General features: G+C 42.3%; 1 protein-coding gene across 5 annotated transcripts in view; it reads left to right on the top strand.

Annotated features, from left to right (window-relative positions):
- LOC100220391 (contactin-6) overlaps positions 1-20646 on the top strand; it is a 129151-nt gene that overhangs the window by 105482 nt on the left and 3023 nt on the right. For all 5 annotated transcript variants that reach the window (XM_030283064.4, XM_072934686.1, XM_030283063.4 and 2 more), the window contains 9 exons: positions 5143-5270; positions 7654-7829; positions 8193-8310; positions 9104-9262; positions 9354-9503; positions 13445-13515; positions 15628-15862; positions 16376-16491; positions 17881-18067. In XM_030283064.4, coding sequence (XP_030138924.4) covers positions 5143-5270; positions 7654-7829; positions 8193-8310; positions 9104-9262; positions 9354-9503; positions 13445-13515; positions 15628-15862; positions 16376-16491; positions 17881-18067 — 1340 coding nt within the window. The remainder of the gene's footprint in view (positions 1-5142; positions 5271-7653; positions 7830-8192; positions 8311-9103; positions 9263-9353; positions 9504-13444; positions 13516-15627; positions 15863-16375; positions 16492-17880; positions 18068-20646) is intronic.

Genomic DNA, 20646 nt, shown 5'->3' with positions numbered 1-20646 from the left:
TCCACCCTTGGAGGGAGAGCTGCCCTTCTGGCAGCACTGAAACTGCAGAATCCACTCAGTTTTACACGGATCCAGCTCAAGATTTTGATGGGGATTTCAAAGCCCTTTGCTGTTTGAATCCATGCATTTCATATCCATGAATTAACATCCCCCCACTCCCAAAAACAGATTGGCTAACAATGCAGCCGAGCACAAAGCTACCCCTGCTGCACTTTTACATCTAATGACTTGACACCTCTTTCTTTTCTCAGATTTTATTTCTTCTATCAGCCTTGTTAAATACATATTATTCTTTCATGCTCTTAAGATCAAAGCAAATAGCCATCAACAATCTTTTGTTCACATGAGACAACACATTCGGAGATGGTTTGTTTGGCCTGGTTAATTAAAAGCTGTACCTATCATCCCTGCTTGATTTCTCAAGTTCTTTACTTAAAAAATATGTGTGACAATTTTAATGAGCTCTCACCTCTTCCCCACAGCCTCTGGCTTCTGCACAAACTTTGCAAACTCTTCTTTTTGAACATCACACGGAGCTCTGACTCCAGCAGATTCTGGAGAAGATGTTTGTTTTCCCTCCCTGCACATGGTGCTCATCTCATCTCATCTGCTGATGGAGCCACTCAGAGGGGAATTTCAATATTTATAGCTGATGGGTTTAAAGTAAAAGGAGGTCAGGTTAGATTAGGAATGAGGAAGAAATATTTCTGGTGACAAAATGCTGGCTCAGGGTGCCCAGAACAGCTGGGGCTGCCCCTGGATCCCTGGAAGTGTCCATGGCCAGGCTGGACAAGGCTTGGAGCACCTGGGATAGTGGAAGGTGTTTCTGCCCATGGAACTGGATGATCTTTAAGGTCCCTTCCAACCCAAACCATTCCACATTCTAAATGGAATAATATTTCTGTGTATTCCCAATTTGCCCTGGTGTGCAGGAACTTTGCATGAATACTCAGAACTGGATTTTCATCTCTTCTTTTGCAGGCAGCAGCTTGGTTTAACTGAGCTGCTCAGCCAGAGGTAGCACCAGGCAGGAGCACAGGAGAAAACAGGACTCTGATCAAGATTTAAGCATTTTGTAAATCAGAGATGCCAGCCTAGAGTAAATCTGGGTTTAAGCAATCCCTTGCTGCCTCAGAGCTTTATGAACTCAGCTGGGCCCTGAGTTCTTCCTTCTCCTCCTTCTTTCACAGCACTGCATTCATCAGATCTGCTTCACATCTTGTGCTTTTGGGCCTTTGACAGGCACTTATTTACTTATTGAGAGAAGTCCAGTTTTCCTGGCAGACAAAATATTCTCCTTGCCTCGTGTTGGACAAGTTAAACTTTTCTGTCTCCTCACAGCACTTGGAATTACCTTGTCTTGTGATGCAGCTGCTAAGAATGATTATCTCTAGCCTTCACACAGCCTCAAATGTTGTGAAAAGGAATGGTTTCCTGCAAGCCTTTCAGCAGGTGAGACGTGCCTTTCACAGCTTCTTTTTAAACCATTTGTCAGAGCTTGATCCAAAGCCTATTAAAGGCAATATTCCCATGGCCTTCTGCATCACAGCTCCCTGATTTGGGAGAGAAATTTGGGAGAGAAATGGGAGAGGACGAAGTGCAGCCCCTCTGAACCCAGCCAGGGCACAAAGTCCTGGCTCTGAGGGAGTTTAGGGCAACTTTGCTGCTCTTGGCACCTGGGGCAGCGTTTCAGAGGGAATTGTTTTTTTTCCTGGTGCATTTGAAATTAATCATCTTGATTTTCTGCTGTGCTCTGTCTTCCCATCCCTCTCCTGCCACAGACCTCAGGACAGCTGGAAATTTCTCACTTTTTTTATTGTTTGTTTTTTTTTTCCATTCCCTTCCCCACTAAACTAATTACTCTGGAGTCCTTTGTGCTCTTACACAAATTCTGCCCAAGTGTCTTATTTACTGCTCACTCTAATTGTTGTTAGGTAGTGTGACCTGTTTCAAACAACTCAGGAGCTTTTATTTAGCAGATTTTCTTTCTGCTAAGCTCCTTTTTGATCCATTAAAACAGCCATTCCATCCTCAGCCTGCCCACCCATTGAAATATTGTTTCAGAACAGCATTTCTTCAGATCAAACGTGACACTGTCAGCTCCTGAGTGGGTACAAACCCCTCTTAGTGGCTAAATGAGAGAGATGGGAATTATCAAGGTCTCCATTCATCACGAAGAATACAGGGATGGAAAATCTGAGGCATGACCAAACTTCAGTGGAAAAGCTGTAACCAGAATCCACAGGGGCTAAGATAGATCTTTCAAAGCTTCTCCCTTTTGCTATTCTGTATTTTACAGACTGTTTTTTTCTTGTGTATTTACCCACATTGAAGCTTTTGGGGTTGGAGATTGTCTTTTTTTTTATTTTTTTGCTTTATGCCACTTCTGGATTTTAATTTGCACCTAAGAGCTTTTAGGTGCAACTGCAGTAAAAGTAACAGGTCATCAATATTTGATGGAGGGAAAGACACCGAGGTGGCTTGTTATGAATTATTATTCAGGTACCCAATTTATGAACATTTGCTGATTCACACTGGAATCTCTTTGGATGCTGTTTGATGAGCACCATATGTTACCCAGCCACTCGATTGCATCCCCTGTTTTATCACCAGCAGTTTTTCTGGTGACTGGTGCAAGCTGATGGGAAGAAAGGTGTCATTAATGCAGAAAATATTGCAGAGGCAGAAGGGGAATACTTGGAAATGTTTCTTCATGTTCAGAGCTGCCTTTGGAACAGTCAGAGGTGTGTCCCCACACAGAGGGAGGTGTTGATGCACGGATGTGACACCAGCTCAGTTCATGGGATCACAGAATCATGGAATATCCTGAGTTGGAAGGGATCCACAAGGATCAGAAACGCTGCCCTAAGTGCCAAGGATCAGCTCCTGGCCCTGCACAGACACCCCAAATCCCACCTGGGCATCCCTGGAGGGTTTTCCAAACACTCCTGGAGCTCTGGCAGCCTCTGTGCCCATTCCCTAAAAAACCTGGGCAGTGCCAGCACCCTCTGGGGGAAGAACCTTTCCCTAAAATCCATCCTGAACCTCCCTGACACAACTTCATTCATCCTTCCTTATCCAAACAATTCCCTTCAGCTGCTACATCTGTGTCTCGAGGAGGGGACTTTGCTTCCTCCAGTTCTGCTCTGCTCCTGTTCAATATGATGGATTATTAAACCTGAACTTATTTCCTCACTGTAGCACGAGTGGCAAACCCAGAGCTGCTGCAGCACCTGGTGATTATTGCCAAGGAAACAAAGATTTTTTCACTCAAGCCTAAATCCCTTCCCCTCCCAGCTGTGCACCCCAGGGACAGCAGCACCAGGGGCACATCTCTGCCTGTCCCCTGCCCTGCTCAGGAGCAGATCTTTGTGCAGGGAAAGATCAGATGAGGGTGGGACATGTGAAATTAAAGGGGTATAAGTGAGAAAATCACCAGAAATCCAAGTTTAGTGCTCCCCCTTCCCAGCTGAGCTGTTGGGAGGGTGTGACAGGAGCAGGACAAGGTCTGATGTGTGTTCTACTTGCAGTTACAAATGTATAAATGCCAGAATGGGAAGCAGAAACACACTGTGATGGGGTTTTTGTGTGTTTAATGGTTCTGATGTTACTGCCATCTCCAACTTCTGCTCTCGTGATTGTTCATTTCCTTTAATAATTCAGTACATCACCCAATCTTATGTTGTTAGTAATAAATATTAAATACCCAAGCTGTGATGCATGAATTAGGTATTTTCTATTTTATGAAAGGAGCCTTGTATTAGAGTTAAATGTCAATTAAATGAGGGATATAAAAAATGATGCAGTGCTGCTGTGAGTGAATGGAGCCTGGTTTCCTGTGGAGTTGTGGCTTACACTGATTTTTTTTGAGTGTAAGGAAATGTGGCATTTGGGTGCAGAGTCTCTGCTGCCTGTTGAGCACTGAGCTTAGTATCAAGAGGAGGTGCACACAGAGACCCTGCCCCCATTTTTATGAAACTTCCAGAACTTTCATGTCCTAAATTTCTTCTAAACTCAGAAAAAAAATTGTTTGAGTTCCACATTTACCAGGTGCAGCAGGTCGATGTTGAAGAACTGGGGGAAAAAAAGCCCAAAATATCACAGAATAATATTTTCTGTGCTAATTTTCATTGCTAATTCAGCTATGATTTGAAAATCCTCTACTTTCAGATATGTGTTCTATGTAATTCTGTAGAAAACCCCCAAAATCCTGAAGTCCTGCCCTTGTATGTGACAGCAGAAGGGTGCCAGGCACAGTGTCAGCTTATCCAAGGAAATCATACCCAATCCTTGTCCTGACTTACATCCTAAAGCATCTCAATAACATTAAAAAATTAAATATGAACAAGCCTAAAAATTAATTTTGCCCATAAAACTCAGGAAAGGTCCTGAAATTACCATTAAATGCAATTTCCCCAATACTCTGCAAACTGAAATCATCAACACCTCAGTGACTCCAAGGTGGTTTGAGGGCCCCATGAGACAGTGATGGATTTGATTTGGCTCCTTGGCTTGGGAGGTGGCATTTGAGCATCTCAGCCAGTCTGATAATATCTTTTAATAATCTTGACAGAACTCCACGGGCAGCTGGGCTCACACACAACCTTAGCTTGGCTTAGGAGCACTGGGATCTGTAAAAAAAAAATAAAACAACAAAACCATGGTAAAAATAGAACACAAGAAGTAAGCAGCAAGTTGAGTATTTTGACTTTTTCTTGACATACCAGATTTTGCTGTAAGAAAGTCACCTGGAAAAGTGAATGACCAACCCCAGTTTGCCAATAAAACATTTGTAATATATTAATTAATAAGCAGAAGAGGTGAAAATTTGTTAACACATATTCAGCTTGCTGTAGAAGAGAAAAATCATGATGGAAATGTTTAAATATTCAAAGTAGCATTGCATTTTTGTTACTATTCCTTTACCAGAAGTCTTTTTTATTTCCATTTTTCTATTGTTGCCCAGGAAAGTTGTGGATTCCCCATCCTTGGAAGTGTCCAAGGCCAGGTTGGACGGGTTTGGGGCAACCTGGGATGGTGAAAGGTGTCCCTGACCATGGCAGGGCTGGGATGAGCTTTCATATCCATCCAACCCAAGCCATTCTGGGATCCTGTGATTCCATTTTGTTTGTTTTTCCCCAGGGTGGTGTTCCTGGAGGATGGCAGCCTCAGGATCTCCAACATCTCCAAGGTGGATGCTGGGGTTTACACCTGTGTAGCCACAAACCAGTTTGGAACTGCCAGAAACTCAGGGAACCTGATTGTGAAAGGTATTTCTGTATTGTTGCCCTGATTTTAAAAAGTGTAAAGTTTTGTTTTATAGTTCTTTTGAAAGTTTTAAAGTTCTCATAAAACTTCTTTAGCCTTCTGATAATGTTTACATATTTGAGAGTCAGAGTTCCCACACAATTTCATGTATAAATAGAATAGTTTACATAATTATCTGTGAGTAGAGAGAAATAATTAATTACTCTTTAGACAAGTGTAGTTAGAAAAGTAGTAATTCCATCCTCCAATCCACAGTCACCTTTAAAATTCTATAAATACCAGATGTTTAAATAAAACTGGGTCTTTTTCTCTTTTAAACTTACTCATTTCATGTCCAGTAACAACACAGTATTTCCTTCTTTTGTGGACTGAGATGAGCTTTAAAAACTCTTCCAACCCAAGATTCTCTGATTTTGTAACTATTTTATTTTAATATCCTTCTTTTCAGTAGTATCAGAATGGTTGCTGCAGCCTGCAGTGTGACCTCCTCCTTAACTTTGCATCTGGCAAAAAAATCTTTTTAATATTCACCTTCTGACAGAGGAATTAGCACTGATACAGCTCAAAATGTGACCTGAGATGGGGCTGCAGCACAGCCAGCAATGAAAACACCAAGAACTTCAGGGTTTCTGTAGCTCTGACTTCCTTAGGGCTCTTCCCTTTTCACATGTCCCATACATTGTGGCAATATGGGACAATGCCATTAAAACTTGGAAAAAAAAAACCTATTTTGTTTGGCATTTATGAAGTTTATTAAAATACCAAGTAACAACATGGTATAAAAATGATCTTGTTTGCAGGGAACATTTGTTTTTGTTTCCCCTCTGGAGAAGTTTGGGCTGTTCAATTATAGGCCTCATTGCTTCAGCATTATTTTCAACTGAAATGTCAGAACTTGGGAAAGCATAGCTAATGTGCAAATTAAGTTTATTGCTGCTCATTGAGTTGTTTATTCTTTGTGGGAGAAGTCTTTATTACACCTCCAGCACTCACATCTCCCCTCTTTTCTCCTCTGGAATGGGACTTGCCATATAATGCATGTTTGCTGTTGCTAAGCAAGATAGATGGATAAGGTAGAGCCAAGAGCTTTTAAGAAGCTTTTAAAGGTATTTGAGATGGAAGTTTTGAAGACAAGCCCATAAAAGTAGTAAAAAATATCACCCAAGTGAACATTCTGCATTAGTGGGGATGAGGAGGATACAACAAGAGGTGCAAGAGGATGGGAATACTATAATAAATTAATTTATTTTTTGTTATCACTACTAAAAAAGACACTTCATGCCCAAACCCAGTGTAATTCCCAAAAGGACAGTTTTCAAGATTTATTTGGTGGAGGTAAACAGTTTCAGGCCAATAATAAAGGAGATTTCTTATGATAACTGCAGTGTCCAAGGCCAGGCTGGACGGGGCTCAGAGCCCCCTGGGCAGTGGAAGGTGTCCCTGCCCATGGCAGAGGTGGCACTGAATGAGATTTAAGATCCTTTTCAACCCAAACCTTTCCAAAATTCTGTCATTGAAGCAACACCTAAATTCTGGAGTTAAGCTGTGATGAGCATTGAACTAACCCAGCTCGTGCAGATTTCCTTCTCCTCCTCTCACATTATTTTCAGATCATATTAATATTGTTGAAGTGATTCTGCTCTCTTTTTCTACATATGTCTAAATTCTCACCACTTTATAACACTTCCATGCACAAAAGCTTTATTCAAGGGAATTGCTTACAACAAAGTGGTTGTTATCTCTAATCAGTCTGCCAGACCAACAAAAGTAAAACCGCATAAACCCATTTCTTTCCCCTTCAGTGAGCTGGTACTTCCCTTCATAAGAGCTCCAGGTTTGGGTCTCGATGTAATGGGTTAAAAATTATCAAATAAATAATTTTCCTGCCTGGGAATGTCTCTGAAGCTGTAACTTGAGTAGTGCTGTGGAGTAAAATACCACTGACATTACTACAGATTAAGGATGTCAATGTCTAAGTGGAGACGAGCAGCACTTTTGCTTTTCCTGCAGGTTTTGGCCAAGAGAATTCTTCAAGTTTGGAGAGCAACGGGCAGGTTTTTGAGAGAAGTCTGTAGCTTTTGACTGAAATCGTAACTATTGATTATGGGCTTTATGAAGTAATATAATTTAGAGAGTTTCTAATATAAATATAAACTAATTTAGGGTGTTCCTCTCACATCTGCTCACTCTCAGGCACACAACGTGGTCGTGGGGCTGGTGCTGCCACAGGAGTGGTCTAAAATCATCACTATAGAGACAATTCCCTTTATTACAGAACACGTGGATCAATTTGAAATAATTTCCCGAATGGTACAAACCTCCTTCAAAAACTGCTACTTTCCTAAGCATTTTAATTAAAAAGGTATCATTTTTTTGTCTCCTCAGAAAGGACTGTCATCACTATTCCCCCCTCTGACACAGATGCAACAGTTGGAGAGAGCATTGTCCTGCCATGCCAGGTGTCCCACGACCCCTCCCTGGACGTGCTGTTCTCCTGGTCATTCAATGGCCAGAGGATTGATTTGAGCAGAGGAATCCATCACTTTGAAAGGATTGGAAGGGTGAGTTTCCCAAACTCCTTAATGGAACTCTTTGCCACAGTCTTTACTCGGCCCAAATGTTTATCATAATTCCTCCCTCGCTGTTTGTATGCCTGGCAAATCACTGTTTCTTTACAAGGGCTGCCAACATTTATTTGTCTTCCCTAAATTTCATAAAGGCGCTTGAGTTATTTGTGAAGCCATAATAAAAATGTCCCCATGAAAGATACTGATGATAGCTATGAATATTTTAATTTAAAAGCTGGATTTTGTATTAATATTGAGCAATTTATAAAAATGCCCAGTATGGAAGGCATGTTGTGAGTGATTAGTTTACTTTTTTCTTTTTTTTCTTTATTATTTTTTTTTTTTTAATCTCTCCAGGAATCTGCTGGGGATTTGATGATAAGAAATATTCAGCTTCATCATTCTGGGAAATATGTGTGCATGGTGCAAACTTCTTTAGACAGTCAATCTGCAGCAGCAGATATAATTGTGAGAGGTATGTCTGTAAGGGAGATGCACATATCTTCTAGAGGAATTAGGAATTCTTAATATCAGCTGTTGTTTAAATGATTCCTAGGATGTCAAATCCAAATCTCAATAGTGAAATGTTCTCTTTCTTTTATTCTTGGCCCCAAAATTGTGGTCAGCATGATCCCCAGTTCAGGGGAACCTCTGAAGTTCTGCCCCGGTCTCTTTGGCAAAAATTTTGGGCCACACAGATCAGGGAGAAATACTCAAATCTCAGCAGTGTTGTTATTTCCTTCAGGCATCACTGGGTCACTGTGCAGGCTGGGAAAATCAAAAGACCTCATTCCTTTCCCCTATTTGGAGATAATATGAAATAATATTTCTAACTCAGCTTTTTACCGCCAGCAGTGAGGAAATGCTGTCATGGGAGCAGATCTGTAAACCCTAGAAGTCAGGAATCTGTGTAGTGCACCATCCTGCATTCTTTCTGAACCTCAGTTTTGATTGTATTCAGTAGGAATTCTCAGACTGTTCAGTGGTTCAACAAAAGACAACATTGGGTGCCTTTCTTTGTCAGACACAAAGAAAAAATCATTCCTTTGTTTGTAGTTTTCATGTTAGCGACATCAAGACATTAATTTTCCTGACTCACAAAAATGTAATCCAGGCATGGAGCCATCATTTAGGGATTGTGCAGCTTTTATGACACTGCAGCTTCATAAATAATTCCTCTGACTTGAGAAAGTAAGAGTTGCCCAACCCATTCCAGCAGTGAATCTTCTCTTCCCAATAACTTCCTCTTAAAATGCTGATCGTGTCAGGCCCTCCAGGTCCACCAGAAGATGTTAAAGTTGAACATGTTTCTAGCACAACTGCTGGTTTATCCTGGAAGCCTGGAGTAGACAACAACAGCCCAGTGCAGATCTACAGTGTCCAGACCAGGACTCCCTTCTCAGTGGGATGGCAGGCGGTCGCCACAGGTGAGCAATTCAGGATTTGCCTTGAAATTTTTATTTAATGTGTACATTAATTACCTCAAAACCCCATTGTTGGTGTCATGTTTGCCTTCAGCTCCTGAGGTCATTAATGGCAGGACTCACAAGGCCACCGTGGTGGATTTAAGCCCCTGGGTTGAGTACGAGTTCCGCGTGGTCGCCAGCAACAGCGTTGGGATTGGGGAGCCCAGCAGGCCATCAGCTCTCCTGAAAACCAAAGCAGCAGGTAAGGCCTTGCTTTCTGCCAGGTTTTTCCAGCTCTCAACTGTGGGAATTTCGCTGCAGCAGAGCCATGCATTCCTACAGGGTCATTTACCCAATTCCATGGGCAGGGATCCAATGTGTTCCGCAAGAACGCGTTACTGGATGGGACTTGGAGCAGCCTGGGATTGATACCTCAGGTTTTAGCTTTTCTATTTTTCACATTCTGTGCTGCTTTAGTGTGCAGTTCTGGGCTTTGTATCAGGGGATGCTGAGCTCTGTTCACAGAGCAGGGAGACAAAACAATTCCTGCTCCAGCTGGGCACCAAGGACAAATGATCCAAATCTCAGCCCAGGAGCACAAACACCGTGGGCTGGAGAGAGAAAAACAAGCAGGGTGGGACTGCCTGGGCTAAAGCTGGAATGGGACAATGAACTCCAAAAAGTAAATGGACCAGAACTTACAAAAGTGAGACTGGTTGTGACTGGTTGTCCATTTTGTGACCATTTTGGTTCATTTGGGTGCAGCCCTGGCTGGTCTCTGGTGCTGCCCAAGGTGCATCCATTGAGGAGATCCTTTCAATATATCCCTGCTTTATTCTTTAACTCCATCTAGCCTCTGCTCTAGGGCAGCCTGAACAAGGAACCAGGATAGTGGAAGGTGGTGGGACTGCATGGGCTTTAAGGTCCCTTCCAACCCCAGCCATTCTGGCATTCCATGATAAAAGCTGGAGTTACCCTATCTTCCTCCCTTTGATGTGTCCCAACCAACTTTTGTCTCAAGCAACTGGGGAGAACAATTTTTGTTCTCCCAATTAAATCCAAGTTTTTCCCCTGCTCAGGGATTTGCACATGAAATGATAACTCTGCTCTCTGAATGTCCCTTGGCTGCAGAGGTGTTTGATACCTGAGCATCAGGAGGAAAAAGATAATTTTAACTTTGGATATTGGAGCAAATAAATGACAGCATCCAAAGCCCAGTGAAACCAACAGCTTCTGCTGACTGCAGAGTGGAATCCTTTCTGTCTGTCTGTCTGACCTTTATCTTATGGGACTTGGCACCTCACCCTGCCTCATTCTTGGGTGACCAACACTGTCAGTCCTTTGACCTGCTCAGTTTGGTACGATTTATTTGCAGCCCAAACCTTTGCTTTGTTTTATGTTCCTCCCAACCTCCTGCTTATCAACTGTCTCCCACCTATAAAATCAGTGTTTATGGGATGGAAAGCAGTAAAAGGGAAGCAGCTTTTACAATCCACTTTCTCTTCTCTGTTTAGCTCATTTGCCAAGCTCCGAAGTTTGGCAAGCTGCATTTTGGGACAGAACTCAAAATATAGTATTGTACATTATACAGTAGAAAACACATTTGTTTTAGAATGTGGAATCCATTTTTTTTTCTGGGAAGAGAATCCCAGAATGGTTTGGGTTAGTAGGGACCTTAAAGACCATCTAGTTCCAACCCCATCACCTTCCAGAGAAGGTCAGATTTTTTAAATTTCCCAGCAGAGTATCACAAATGAATATTCTCCATTACACGATTGATCACAAGGACCAAATTAATCTTGAAAAGGTTTTTGTTGTTGTTACTACTGTTGGGCTTTGTGAAGTGGGATATTCAAAACTAGATAGGCAGTGAAAGCTTTCATCTTTTAAAGCTTTTATTTATTTATTATTAGAGGGATTCACAAGACTGGGGCAAAAAGGAGAAAGAAACAATAAAATTATTGTTATTTATCATGGCAATAGCACAAGGAAGATTATTTCCATACACTGTAGCTCTGTCTAAAGTTTAACAAAAGAGACAGAAAGACTCACTTCAGGTTTAGCTGCTTAACTCCTTCACTGCTGTAAATCCATCTCAAAATGTTGCAGTGCAGTGGGACAATATCAGCTTTTATTTATTTTTTAGTCAGAATAGGAACCTGAAATCAGCAGGGCAGTGTGGACAGCAAATACCTGGCCAGGAAAGGGTGAATTTGAGCTCTGCTGTTGTAATAACTATTTTGCCAGCTAAAATATGAGCATTAGTAGATTTGTGAATGCAAATGAGCCACTGTTCATTTCATTAAAATGGAGCTGAGAATTAATTGAGCCTCTGTTGGTGCACTCAGCTGTAAATTTTCATCTGTTTCTCAACTCTGACCCAGTTGAGGCTCTGCTGAGCCACAGCACAAAATTCTCCCAGTGCAAATGTAGCAAGTACTGAACACATTTAACACATGAGCTAATTGAGCATCACTTGGTTCATGAGACAGTGAAACACCAAGCTTGAAAGTTTGTTTTGCTGTTTCCATGCAGCTCTTGTCAGTCTGAGTTCATTTGCTTCTGATGTGCCCAAAGACATTGATTGTGAGTGACAAAAATGAACAGCTCTGTGAAACCCTCCAGAAGAGCCCAGGCTGTTTGCATTTGCACTCACTCTTATGGCTGCATAGCAAAATTATTCTGAAATTCCACCCACTTCTAGAGGATGAAATCAGATAAATATTTCTACTTGGACTAGGAGCTGGAAATGATAATGGGTTGGCATCAGTTTCTGTGAACTTTAAGCACTGTTGCTTTTATTGACACCCTGGAGTATTTGTCAAGGGGACACATAAGCAGATATGGCAAGACTTGCCCAAAATCTCTGAAAAAGAGCTTCTGAGATGTAAGCATCCCTCCTATATCTCATCCTCCACATCAGCTTTTCAGACAGTGGGAACTGAATGAAGACAATGACAAAACGATCTTGACATTTCTGAGAACAGGATTTAGAGATAGCACTACCAAATGTCCTGTAGAGGGTTCCTGTTTCTGCCCATTCCAGGGATGTCCTCTTCTCTTATACTTCTCCAGTAGCTAAAAAGAACATGATATCATAGAACCATAGTATGTTTGGGTTGGAAGGGACCTTAAAGAAGAAATATAAAGCAAGAGGCAGGAAGTGCTGGTATTTTCTTTGCCTCTCCACCATAAATCCCTTCAACCTCAACAAAGTTCCCTGATCTCAGTCCTCCACCTCTGGTACCACACCCCTGTGGAATGATGGAGAAATCCAACTCTAATCAACCAACTTTTGGACACTTACAGTCTGAAGGAGAAAAGCAACTTGTGAGTTTTGAATTTGGTAAGAAAAGCATACAGCCAATTAAAAAATTAATATATTGCTTCAACAACATGTTTACTGAACAAATGCATAATTAGTAAATCAGTAGTGTTGCAGCTACAGTCTGAATGGAACATCATTTTGCCAATTAGTTGATGAGGCATAATAATGTCAGATACTCGATGCTCCCAGTTCTTTAATTAATTTTTTGAACCAGGGTACTCATGTATCAAATTCATCTATGGCTTCAGCCTTAGAAAACATGTAAACATCATTTCAGTTAATTTCAAATGGGCTGCTGTGCAATGTAATCCCTGTTCCACTGTTGAGAGGTGGAATTGCTGCAGGTGAGGTAGGAAATGCTCTGATCACCCAACTGGAAAGGCCTCCAGGGTCACTGAGCCCAACCTGTGGCCGATCACAGCTTGGTCCAGAGCTGGACACAGCACTCCAGGTGTGCCCAGTGCAGAGGGACAGTCACTGCCCTGCTCCTGTGGCCACACCATTACTGATCCAGGCCAGGTCACCTTGGCCTTCCTCCCCACCTGGCCTCTTCTTCAGCTGCACCCCCAGGTCCTTTTTTGCTGGGCCATTTTCCAACAACTCTTCCCCCATCTTGGAGTGCTCCATGGGGCTGTTGTGACCCAAGAACAGGACCCTGCACTTCACCTTGTTGAGCCTCACACCACCAGCCCCAGCCCATGATCCAGCCTGCCCAGATCCCTCTGCAGAGCCCTGCAGCAGATCCACACTCCCACCCAAATTTGTGCCAGCTGTGAACTTCCTGAGGTCCAGATCAGCCATAAAGACATTAAAGAGGGCTGGTTCTGGGGCTGAGTCCTGGGGAGCTGCAAACACCAACCCCTTTTCTTCTCCAGTTCCCGTGGTGGCACCGACGAACATCAGCGGAGGAGGAGGGAGCCGCTCCGAGCTGGTCATCACATGGGAGGTAATTCTGAGCTCAGTTAACCTCAGCTGTCCAAGGGGGATAAATCTGTGGGTGAAACCACAGCCCTGCTGAAATCCAAAGGCTTTTGGTCACCAGCTTTGGTCGTGCCTGGATTTCGCCCTGGATGTGGAGAGCCTGCAAGATATACAGCAAGTTTTCTGTGTTACAGGGAACAATTTGTAAAAATAAACAGTTTAAGAGGCATGTTGTAAAGATGTTTAGAAGTCTGCATAACCCTCTTATCTCCATTGTACAGGAGGTGCTTAACACACTAATCTGCTTGGCCATTTTCTGCATTTACATTTTTCCTACTTTTGTTTACATGTTTTCCATTCTGGAACACTGTGCTGACAAGACATATCCTATTATGCGTTAAAGGAGATGAGCCCTTTAATTCTGCAGCACTCCAGCGAGAGCAAAGAATACACATTTCCACAGCAGTTAATGCCAGACAAGTTGCAAAGGGTGAGTGCAGGTCATTTCAGAGAGTAGAAAGTGAGTGCTGTGGGAAGGAGCCTCCTTTTCCAGCCTCCCAGCAGCTTCCCACAGGCGCTGGGATGAAGGCAGACAGCCTCTGGCAAAGCCTGGGAAGTGATGGGGTAGCTGCTTGGTCAACAAGTGAAAAATCAGATCAAAAGAAATTTTTAAAAATCCCCACTAGATAAATAACACCGCTGATGTTTTCCCCTCCCTGTGCTGCAAACAGAGTGCAATTCCACTTTCCCTGAACTAGGTTTTCCTCCATCTGCACCTTTCATTCTTTTGTTTCATTTTCTCCTCTTTGGGAGCAGAAGAACATGAAAATCGAAAACAACCTGAGAGATCTCAATCAAATTATCCTGCTGGACTCCGTAGTGTGTCCCAAAAAACAATCTGAAAAAATCCTAATTATGGCCAGCTAACAGCACTGAACACAACTCTGCGGCTTTCTGCGATGAACTCACTAAATGTCTTGATTAAATCTGAGGTCACAGAAGCCTCAAAAACAAATTAAATGCTCTAGAAAGTAGCTTGAACTCCTATAAATCCCCAGTGTGGCATCATCCCTCAGATTTAACTCTCTCAGGACTCAAAAGAAATGGAAAGGGGAATATTGGGTGTTTGTAAAACACTGAAGGAAAGATGTGTTATAAATGCCAGGGCAGGCTTATTATCATTATTTTTATTATTAGAATTAGAAGGAATTTATGACAAAAATAAGTGCCGTGAAGTCTTCTGAAATGCTTCCAGATTTTCTCCTATCATCTCATACTGTTAGTGCTCCCAAGAGTTTGCAGAAGAAGAGGTTGGAGCCAGGACTCAGGTCCTGACCCTTTTTCTGCCTTTTTGCACCATTTTCCATGGCCCTTGCTTGGATGCAAGCCTCTGAAATAAATGCAGTTTTACTGAGAAACACTTCCTTTCTCCATTTAATCCTGATTTTATTTCATAAATGTCCTCTTGCTTTGAGAATGTGGAAGTATTTTTATCCCATGAAAAACCAAACTTCATGCTGGACACGGTGTTGCTGTAATTACCTTTTCAGTTTGAGCCTTTCATACATATCTTGACATGCGATTTTATTAATAGAAACATTAATTTTGCCATGTTGACTTGCAGGAACATTTCTGTTCTGAGAACCTTAAATAAGAATATGTTCATGCACTTGAGGCTTTCTCCTTGCTGAAAAAAATACATCAGTACTGTACTCAGAGACAGGCAATTATACAACTGACAGGCATTTCTTTGTATACATTTGTTTCTTCCCAACTCTTTTTTTCCTTTAAAATAATTTATTTAAAATTAGCATTCCTATGCCCCTTTGGGGAAAGGAAAAAAGTCTACAAGCTACAACTTGTACTGAGTGAAACGCTTTTAATTTTGCAAACTTCATGCCTGAAAGAGACAGCTTTAATGGAGCTGATCAGATCTTTTGTTTCTAAATTGATTGCCCCGATAGATTTATTATTTTGATTTTTATTTCAATATTACATTGACGGATGGGGCAAACATTATTATCTTCTCCAAGGCACAGCCAGCTAAATCAATACCACTAAAATACAGTCAGGGAATGAAGATTCAATTAAAACCGTGGCTACATGCAAACCTTTATTGACTGCCTTGTCACCACAGCCGGTGTCAGAAGAGCTCCAAAACGGGGAAGGTTTCGGCTACGTCGTCATGTTCCGTCCCCTTGGCTCAACAACCTGGACCAAAGCTGTGGTGGCCTCAGTGGAATCCAGCAAATACGTTTATAGGAACGAGAGCATCACACCCCTCTCTCCTTTCGAGGTCAAAGTTGGTGTCTACAACAACGAAGGAGAAGGGACCCTGAGCTCCATCTCCATCATCTACTCAGGAGAGGATGGTAACACGAGTTACTCTTAGTAGTAATGGGTGTGTAGCAGCAATAGGTGATAGATATGATCAGACAGATCTCACGGGGTTTTTAAGGACCCTGCTCAAACCTGCTCATTGGATGTTTATAACAGACGTGAGGCAGGAGATGGGAATCTGAAGTAAAAATAGCAAGGGGCAAATTTTTCAGAATGATTTTTAGTAGAGGGCCTGTTTCAACTCATTTGTCCCCAAGATGCTGCTGCTGAGTGTGTTGGGAAAACTGAGAGACACTCAAAGGTGTTGCTCTCAGAAGGTTTGGGTCCTCAGACCACTCAGTGTGGCTGATCTCTGAAAATCTGCTCCAGCAGCCGGGGAATGGAGAATTTTGAGAGCAGCTTTTGCTGACATTCCACAGTAAGTGGAGAGTAAAGCTCATGGCTACACCAGGGGCTCTTCCTGCAGTTCCCCCCAGCATCTCCTCCCCTTGGCACTGTCCCTGTGGTCACGTCCAAGTCCCACAGCTGTGTTTTCCCTGTCCCAGAGCCACAGATGGCCCCGGCGGGCGCCTCGGCGCTGAGCGTGTCGGCGGCGGCGGTGGAGGTGTCCTGGCTGCCCATCCCCTGGAACCGGCACACGGGCAGGGTGCTGGGCTACGAGGTGAGGGGCTGGGCTATGAGGTGAGGAGCTGGGCTATGAGGTGAGGGGCTGGGCTATGAGGTGAGGGGCTGGGCTATGAGGTGAGGAGCTGGGCTATGAGGTGAGGGGCTGGGCTATGAGGTGAGGAACTGGGCTATGAGGTGAGGAACTGGGCTATGAGGTGAGGGGCTGGGCTATGAGGTGAGGAGCTGGGCTATGAGGTGAGGAGCTGGGCTATGAGGTGAGGAGCTCTGACACCTTGAAGTTGTCCCTTTCCTATCCAGAATCCTTTTGGCCTTCTGGTTCCTCCTCCCAATTAACAAACTGCTGCTTCCAAGTCAACAGAGCGTGGAGCTCTTCCCCTGGCTCTCATTAGCAGCAACCCACCTGAGATAATCAGGAGGATTCATGGCCCAGAACTGCTGCTCTGTCCCAGACTTTCTGTGCTCAGATTTGGGGACAGACACACGTGGCACTGCTGACAGAACAGGGCAGGATAAGTGTCCTCCTACCCAGAGCTTGTGCTGTGGTGCATTGAAAGGCTTTTAACTTCTCCATCCTCTTAATAAAATCATTTAAGCTGAAAGGACCTTTAAGACCATCAGCTCTTCCATTAACTCAAACATTTGAGGAAGGCAGTGGAGGAGTCCCCATCCCTGTAGGGATTTAAAAGTTGTGTGGATGTGGCACTTGGGGATGTGGTTTAGTGCTGGACTTGACATTGTTGAGTTAATGGCTGGACTTAAAGATATTTTCCAACCGAAATGATTCTGTGATTTTGGGATTAATTAATGTCAGATATCATTCCTGGTCATTTTACTTGCATAGTGAAGCAATTTCTTTTTTTTTTTTTTTCTTTTTTTTTTTTTTATTTGTAGATAAGAGGAAAACAAGTCAAAACCACTTTAAATTCTGTGTTATCATTGCAATGTATAAATGAAGGTAATAAGAGTCATGTACAGTCCACAAACCTTCCTAAATCAATTAATCACTGAAGAAAATAGCAGGTCTAAATAGGTGTCACTGAATCAAAACTAGAGCCAGGATACAAAATAATTAAAAACCTTTTCGATGATTGAGATAAATGTTCTTTTGTATCTCTTAAGGTTCTCTTTCACTGTGTCCAACCATAAAACCAACAAAGCTTTTATCATTCCTTACCTTATCAAAGGTTTCCTTCTGGACATCTGTAAATTTAAGGATTTAATTTAGTTCCTTAATTGGGATTCAGTCTCTGAAATGTTATTGCTTTTCTATAAATATTCATGCCTGGGTTTACATCCTGTTAGATTGGAGTACAAAAAAATCCTGTATTCCTCAAAATCTTCCTTGTCAGCATGTCTGCTTCCCAGCCAAGCCTCTAATTGCTGGAACACAATGAATTGCCTGTTCTTTGTTCTCGCTTTTTAGGTTTTATATTGGATAGATGATCCCAAGGAAAGCACAGCTGGGAAGGTCAGAGTCAGTGGGAATGTGACAGCCAAAAACATCACAGGCCTGAGAGCTAACACGGTGTATTTTGCAACAGTCAGAGCCTACAACACAGCGGGGACAGGGCCCTCCAGCACCCCAGTGAACGTCACCACCAAAAAATCCCGTGAGTATTGGATTTGGTACAACAAGGGTCCCAAATTCCCAGCTGGGACAGGCACATTCCAGCTCACCGTGAGCCATCGCTGCCAAACGCTTCAACAGCTTCAACAACAAAATCCCAAATTTCTTCCTAAGTCAGACAGCAAAATCTGTGAGTGAGAAACTTCCTCTTGTCCTAAATCAGAGCCCAGGAGGAAGGATTTGGGTTTGCCTTGGAGCAGCCCCCTTGCTTTCAGGGGATTTCAGAGATGCAGAGCCAATAAAGGAGGGAAGTCCCTCAGGTCAGACAAGAGATTCTGGGGTGAGGCTGTGTTGGTTTGGGGGTTTTAAAGGAACCTTTAAAACTCCCAAACCCCCCTTTAAAATACAGAGGGGTTTTGGGACCTCTGAACTTCGCACTGCAGAGTTCAGCATAAGGAATACATTGATATAAACACGATTTAGTTGTTGTTGTTTTTTTGTTTGGTTGGGTTTTTTTAATTAATACTAAAAGTAAAGCCTTCTGCTGTTTTGTTTTCCTTGGAATCTATTTTCCCACTAAATTATTGAGCAGCCTTTTAGCATCAAAGGGAAATATTTCTCCTGAGTTTCACCAATTTTCCTCTTTTCTATATGCTGGTCCAAGCCATTACTCCAAGTGCAAGATAGGAACAACTTGTAGAATGAGTTAATTGATTTTTTAATTGCCACAAAACCAGTATTTACTGTAAATAAAACAACCAAAAATAAAGCCAGAGAAGATATTTCTGAAGGGCTCAAACAGGGCCGATCCCTGGAATTGTCCAAGGCCAGGTTGGATGAGGCTTGAAGAAACCTGGGATGGTGGGAGGTATCTGTGTCCATGGCAGGGGGTTGAATGAAATGAAATGTAAGTGCAATTCCAACCAAACCATCCTGTGATTCCATTACTTTCATCACAGTCCATTTTTCAATAGAAAATAGATTCATCTCTGGGAATTCCCTCTATTCCTATGTGCATCTGTATGAAAGACAAGTTAAAGACATGGCAGTCAAATGACAAAACACAGAAGGAATAAATTTGCTTTTGTTTTACATCTACTTTATCTTCTGTCAAATTCAGGATTGTGCTAATGGTTCATTTAAAAATTAAAGTCAAAATAACCTTTTTAATATTTAAATATATAGATTAAAATTTCAAGCTCTGTCTGTGGAAGATGCAAGCGCTTGCAATAAGAGAAGAGATAATATGTCAAGAGAATATAAACAATGTGCATCTGGAGCAGGAGATGGAGCTCCAAAGTAATAGCTCTGTCTTCCTGCTCAGCATCCAGGATTCCTGCAGCCTTCTGCTCATCCCATTATTGCAGGGACTCAGCAGAGCTGAAATGATCCTTCTGCCAAAGAGGTGCAATTCTGACTGAAGTGTTCTTCTCTGAGATCGATTCCAGGTCTAATGTGACATCCTGGTTTAAGTTAAAAGTACTTAGGGAGTGGAACTGAGGTCCTCAAACCATGGACATGGCTCCATAAGGAGGTGTTCTCTTATGGTTCTTTAATTATATGGCATGGATTGCAGAAATTCCCCTTTCCTCTTTCCCTTCCTTTTCCTTCCCCCTTACTTTTCCTATTCAACTTCCTCTTCCTTTCCCTTTTCCCTTTTCCCTTTTCCCTTTTCCTTTTCCTTTTCTTTTTCCTTTCTCTTGTCCTTGTCCTTGTCCTTGTCCTTGTCCTTGTCCTTGTCCTTGTCCTTGTCCTTGTCCTTCTCCTTCTCCTTCTCCTTCTCCTTCTCCTCTTCCTTTTATTTTTTCATCTTCCTCTTCTTTTTCCCTTACAAATAAATACATATACACCCAAAATATATAAATATTACATCTCAATCAACTTAAGCAGATATTTGGGATTTCTATCATTATTGAAAGCACTGAGTACAAGAAAATAATGGAGGAAATTATCTGCCAGCCTTAGACCTGGACCTGCATGGTTTCGCTAGCAGATATTCCTGTGTATTTAAATGGGAAAGTGCTCTTACCACTTATTCTGGTTTCTGGCAGAAAAAAAAAACCCAGATAATTTTGTTTTGCAAATCCTCCTGTGGTGTTTTTTCAGCCCCAAGATCATGAATTAAGATAGCTTTAAGTTTCTATGTCAAAAAGCTTTGGACAAGGCTGTAATTCACCCATTTTTGAGTGATTTCAAACCTCTTCAGAGTGCACATCCAATGAAGTATTTGACATCCTTTGCGTCTTGTGACTATTTTGTTATCCAATTCCATATATAAAATGTTTCCTGAAAGCAACAAAGGGCTTTCAAACCATATTTAAATAAATTTGCAGTTTGATGTATGTGAGTAGATAAATGTCTTCATCACGAAATGAATCTTTTCCAACACTGACAGTGGGGCTGATGGAGGGACACCCCTGGATATTCACCTGGGAGCTCCACCAACACCTCATTCCCTACCAGAGGGATGGATTAAACTTCTCCAAAGCCACGAGGCAGATGGATATGAAACACCAGCACCCATCCATTTGTTTTATCTCTGTGGGAAATGAAAGAAATTGTCACCAAATCAACGTTCCTTCCAAGTGACATCCATCAGTCACCAACACGTAGCAGGGAAGA

The sequence above is a fragment of the Taeniopygia guttata genome, chromosome 12, assembly GCF_048771995.1.
Source record: "Taeniopygia guttata chromosome 12, bTaeGut7.mat, whole genome shotgun sequence".
Lineage (NCBI taxonomy): Eukaryota > Metazoa > Chordata > Aves > Passeriformes > Estrildidae > Taeniopygia > Taeniopygia guttata.
Note: the sequence above shows the minus strand (reverse complement) of the source record. Positions and strands in the feature narration are given on the sequence as shown.